The 5,512-nt window shown below is 36.4% G+C and overlaps 1 protein-coding gene across 1 annotated transcript; it reads right to left on the bottom strand.

Moving 5' to 3' along the window:
* Positions 1-2,299: 2,299 nt before the first annotated feature.
* Positions 2,300-3,339, bottom strand: LOC122011846. The gene is made up of 2 exons (XM_042568247.1): positions 3,118-3,339; positions 2,300-2,843 (listed from the first exon to the last, which is right to left on the bottom strand). Exons 1-2 carry the CDS (start codon positions 3,241-3,243, stop codon positions 2,577-2,579), a joined length of 393 nt encoding a protein of 130 aa, XP_042424181.1. The 5' UTR covers positions 3,244-3,339; the 3' UTR covers positions 2,300-2,576.
* Positions 3,340-5,512: the final 2,173 nt, after the last annotated feature.

Genomic DNA, 5,512 nt, shown 5'->3' with positions numbered 1-5,512 from the left:
CTTCTTCATCAGCAATAAGTTCTCTCCCCAGCTTTCCGTTTTGTCAAGCTTCTCAGACAGGATCATATACAAAGAAAACTAGTATGATGCGGAAAACAATTACTAGTTATACCTTTCTTTGTAAGCAACAACCTCTTGATCTTTTATCGTATTCCTCTTCTTATCTCGGACGTTGTGTGGGCAACGATCTACCGAGATGAGAATCCACGAAGCCTCTATACCTTTCTTTGTAAGCAACAACCTCTTGATCTTCTATCGTATTCCTCTTCTTATCTCGGACGTTGTGTGGGCAACGATCTACCGAGATGAGAATCCACCAAGCCTCCTTCTTCCTTCTTCCAAGTTTCGGCTAAGCACCTTTCTCCAAGAGATGGCAATTCTCGGCCACCAACCAAGCTCCAAGGGATGCAAGAGCAAAGCCTCCTTTCTCTCCTTCTCCTAGCAAGAACCGGCCACCATAAGAACTCCAAGAAGGGGATGCACCGACCACTAAAGAAGAAGAGAAGAGGAGAATAATAGGGCTGGCCACACACCAAGGAAGAGAGGAGAAACTATAGAAGATATGTTGTGAGGTGAGGCACCTCTACCCCCTCTTTTATATTCCTTGGTCTTTACATATAAGGAAATTTAATTATAATTAAAATTCCCTTATTCTCCTTGTCATTGGTTAATAAGAAAATTTTAATTAAAAATTTCTTTTAACCCTTTACATGGCTGATCACATCACATGCTCCAAATAAGGCAAGTTTTAAACACAAAATTAAAACTTCCTTATTTGTTTCTGAAAATTTTTAAAATAAAAATTTCTCTAATAATTTTTTCTTTCATGGTTGGTTATAAAAGGAAATTTTATAAATTAAAATCTCTCTATTAAAACATGTGGATGATTTCTAAAAAAGAAAGTTATCTTTAAAATTAAAATCTTCCTCTCAATCTACAAATAAGTAAAAATATCAAATCTTTTCTTAATCTTTTATAGAAACTATAATAGGAAAGATTTAATTTTAAAACTCTCTTTTATATCATCAAGATGGTTACAAAAAAGGAAAGTTTTATCAAAAATTAAAATCTACCTTTTAACTACAAATAAAGAAAGATATCAAACCTTTCACTTAATCTTTTGTAGAAAGTTATAAAAGGAAATATTTAAATTTTAAATTCTCTTTTAAAATCATGATATCCATATATGGAAAGATTTTAAATAAAATCTTTTTTATTTTTTACATAAAATATACTATAAAAATATTTATATGTATCATTGTAGATTCTTTTTCTGGTAGTGTCTCTCTTTTTTCTTCTAATTGTGTCAAAGATACACATGTAGAACAGCTTCAGATATTTGGGAAATCTGAAGGTTTTTATAGGTTTTTTTGGCAGAAAATGATATGATAGACTGCAAACAGTGTCGATATAATGTTCTTATTTGCTTTAGCAGAGTTATTGTTTTTTTTCCTCGGATACAATTTATCATGAATTCTTTAGCAGCAAAATCGCAGCTTGCTTTGTTCCTGTATGACAGTGACACGCTAATGATTTAACAGAATTGGACACAGTGTAGTCGAATAAACCAACAACAGATTAGATTGAGGTCTGGTTGTTCATATTATTATATATATATATATTTGTATCGATCTGGTGCGATAAAAATTAAATGAGCATTTTTGTGAAATACTAATGCTGATGATAGAGTTAGGCAGCTGTGCCACCAATCAAGCACGTATTTGCGTTATGGTCCACAGAATCTACCAATCAAGCACAGATCAGAGATGTTTGCGGATGTTGGATTTTAGTCTCAGACGAAGAACCCTACTGTATATTCCTTACTCACCAAGAATTTGCTCCCTTGGTAACGTGGTAAGGCCTGGCTTTTGAGCTGCTGCCAGCTGACATTGGAGCACATGGCCAGCAGTAGGGATACAGATAAGAATCTTCCTGTTTCAAGGGGACATGGATCAAAGCAAAGCAATCTTATCATATTGACATTTTACTATTCTGCCGTGAACATATAATCTAAATATCCTGTTTTATAATCCGACTAATTCTTCACCGGTTTGCTTTTATAAAATTTTTCTACCGACCATTAAAATAAATCAGATAATACTTTATTCAAACTCTTCGAACCCTCATTATCTAAGAAATCTGTCTCACTTCTTTACCATGACACTGTAGCCCGAGGGCTATTCTGGCGCGAACATGAGTGCAATGGAGGGGTCGATGGGATATGTTATAATTCATTTTCATGTTTAAGCTTCATTAATTTTGCATTTTATTTGTGCTTTGATTATAAAATTCCAAATGATTTGGATACCCTTAATCACATCATATATTATATCAATAACATGACGATTTGAAGATTTACAATCACACATACGGGAGTAGTTCTCGATACACTCCTATATATAGATAATCTCCATCAATTAAAGGCTGGAGATTCTAGAGTTCCTCTTCACAAGTACATTTATTATTGGAAGAGTGTTATTTTTTTCGCCCCTTTTCACGAATCAATACCACAAACAACCACCCTCACATTCTAAACAAAGTTAATTTAGTTGTAAAAGCACAAACACTTGATTGCCCTATAAGTGCCTGCGATAATAGTTGGGGCAACTACCTCTTGTGTAATTGGAGACATCAGAAACCATAATTGCAGATTTCTGCAGCTGCTGCCTTGGGAAGTTGTAATTCTTCACCGAAGAAGACTTGTTCCTTGGTCTGTTCTTCCTTCTTGGTGTAGTAGAGAGTGGAATGAACACTCCTGTTCCCTTGCTCATCTCCCTTGTGTAAGTCACCTGATCATATCCATAGGTCGGTGGCATCATGATATGGGGCATGTAAGGAAGCTCCTGTGGACCACAAACCTAAGTATGTTAGACTAAAAGAGTAAAAGAAAAAAGGAAGAGAATCAAGAGGCAGACAGTAATTATTGAGGAAGACAGATAGGATTTCTCTGGCTTGACTTATTCAAGTGGTTATCAGTGGGTATCCACTATGACAGAACAATTCAATCTGGAATTTATATTTTTCTAAAAAAATCAATAGTATTATTCGCAGAAGAAGAAAAAAAGAAGGAAGAATCATTCATCAAACATCTGTAATGAGAAAGAAGAAGAAACCAACCTGATGAACTGGAAGAGGAGGATACTGCATGTGAACTGGGAGTTGCTCCTCGTCATCCATGATCAGCAGCGCGATTTGCCGGCTTAGATCTGCAAAGAAGACATCATCTTCTGCTTCCACAGCCATCTTTGAAGGATATATCTGGGAGTGGAAGAAGCTCTTTCGTTTCGGCCACTTGACGTCCTGCTTGTTTGGCTGGCTTCATCTCCATGAGGTTTAATAAGCTCGCAGACATGGGGAGCAAGTTTGAGGGGCATGTGGGTTAGTGGGCCCTTGTGGGTCCACTCCAGAGGAAGAAGAAAAAAATTAGAGAGGATGGAAGAAGCACCAATATTTGATTGCCATTTTTGATAGTTTGGCTTAGGATTGGATCCACTTAAGTTTGCAACCAATAATAATTAATATACAATTAAGTTGTCACCTATATATATAGTTGGGAATGATCATCCAAATTGATACACAAGTCGTGGCATGCAAGAAGAATTCTTAGTAGTCAAAAGCTAAGAATTAATGCTTAGGAATCGTATTATTATTACATTTGAGGAATAATGATGGTGTCAAAATAGGATTAGGCACATCAATAGATCTAGGTGCCTTTATCTTTTTTAAATAAATACAATTTGAAGTTGGCAACTACTTTATTCATCCCTCTTGGTCCCAACAATAAGATTATTCAGTCTCATGTCATTTGAGTTGTGAAGCACAAGGTTATAGTAGTCTCTACTCGATTCAAAGACAGTTACGTTACTGGAGCTGTAATTGTAAAAAGTGCATAAATCTAGCTATTAATGAGGAAGAATACTTATTTTCTTATAATTTATAGTTTATAACTATAACATCAGTTTAGATGTAGATTGATTTGTACCAATCGATTAATAATGAATCTTTAGCATGACAGCATGTTGACTACTCCAGTAAAGACTTTAATTGAAGCTCACCCAGTGCAAGCTGGGCTGGCTACAGCTAGCCAATGAAAAAGGATGCAGGGCAGGCATTTCTCCAAGTCAAGAACACTGAACACTGCATCATGCATGCTCGTTGCTTTCTTTCTTTATTTGTTTTTCCAATCTTTTTTTCACCTTGAATTTTGGTGGTTCTTGTGATCGATGAAAACTATGAGTTTTTTTTCTTCCTAGCTAAACTAAAAATGCATATGTGCCTGATAAGTGACAGCAGTGAAACTGTACATTGTTTAGTTGCGCTGTGTCTGTACTGGTCTTGAGACAGAGACAAGTTGTGACAGAGAATTTAACCTGTCAAGTTGGATATAGATGAGAAAGGAAAGTGACCCATCACAGCTCGATCCTCAATCATGGCGCTCATGTGGCCAGATTAGCCGCAATTTTAGGACGAGATGATGGTGAGAACGCTCGTCACACACCTTCATCCAGAAGTATTTTTAATTTAGCTGTCTGTCTATGGAATCTTGGAAGCTTGGCAATTGTCATGGCGACCACTTTCCAGGTCAGTTTTTGGGCTTTTAGACCTCGGAAATGGGCAGCGTACTGCATAATTATAAAAAGACGAGTATGCTCAGGAGAGATGACGGTGGTGGTGATGGTGGCGACCGCGGTGGTGGTGGGCGGTGGTGAGATTGCATCACGTGGGCGGTGCCCGATGGTCGGAGATGGAAACCGGAAGAAAGCAGCAACCACATGTGGCGTAGCGTGGGGGAAACAACCGCGCCGCCTAATGTTGCATTTTTTTTCTGAAAAATAGAAGGGAAAGTACTCACATTTATAGGGGAATAAATTTCATAAAAAAAATCTTGGTTGGAGTAAAAAGAAAAATAAGGGAGAAAAAAAACATCATTTATTAAATTTACTAGTATTCCTCTCGTGAAAATGGCTAGTGCTTGGATGGAATGTTCTTTAGATAGGTCTCTCGAAATTTATTTTTTTTTATTAGGATAGAATTAATCATCGATAATTCCCTCTGTTTGGGATAAAGGTATTCATCGAGTCATCTACAATACTTCTCTATTAGATATAGTGTCACCTATAAAAACTCTCTTCTCCATTGACAGAGTCGCCTACAACAAAAACTATCCTAGGTAAGGGGCATACTCACTTACAATAAATATTTCTATGTCATAGACAGAGTCACCTACAAAACCTCTCCTCTATTTGTCAAGGGTAGAGTCGCCTACAACGAAAACACTTCTTTATCAAGGACAAAGTCACCTACAAAAATAGTCTTTTATCAGGGACAAAGTCATCTACAATAAATATTCCTCTATTAAGAATAAAGTCATCTAAAAAACTCTCCTTTATTAATGACAGAATCTACTACAACAAAAACACTCCACTATAAGGAACAAAGTCGTTTATAAAAATTATACTCTGTCAGGATGAGTCGTCTATAATAAAACCACTCTTATGTCAAGGATAGAGCC

The sequence above is a fragment of the Zingiber officinale genome, chromosome 1A, assembly GCF_018446385.1.
Source record: "Zingiber officinale cultivar Zhangliang chromosome 1A, Zo_v1.1, whole genome shotgun sequence".
NCBI lineage: Eukaryota > Viridiplantae > Streptophyta > Magnoliopsida > Zingiberales > Zingiberaceae > Zingiber > Zingiber officinale.
Note: the sequence above shows the minus strand (reverse complement) of the source record. Positions and strands in the feature narration are given on the sequence as shown.

What these genes read in the sequence shown, in the direction of transcription:
- LOC122011846 (XM_042568247.1), bottom strand. Translation starts at nt 3,243, where the DNA reads ATGGCTGTGGAAGCAGAAGATGATGTCTTCTTTGCAGATCTAAGCCGG. An exon ending in CTCCTCTTCCAGTTCATCAG is followed by an intron (nt 2,844 to 3,117) that starts GTTGGTTTCTTC and finishes TGTGGTCCACAG; the next exon opens with GAGCTTCCTTACATGCCCCA.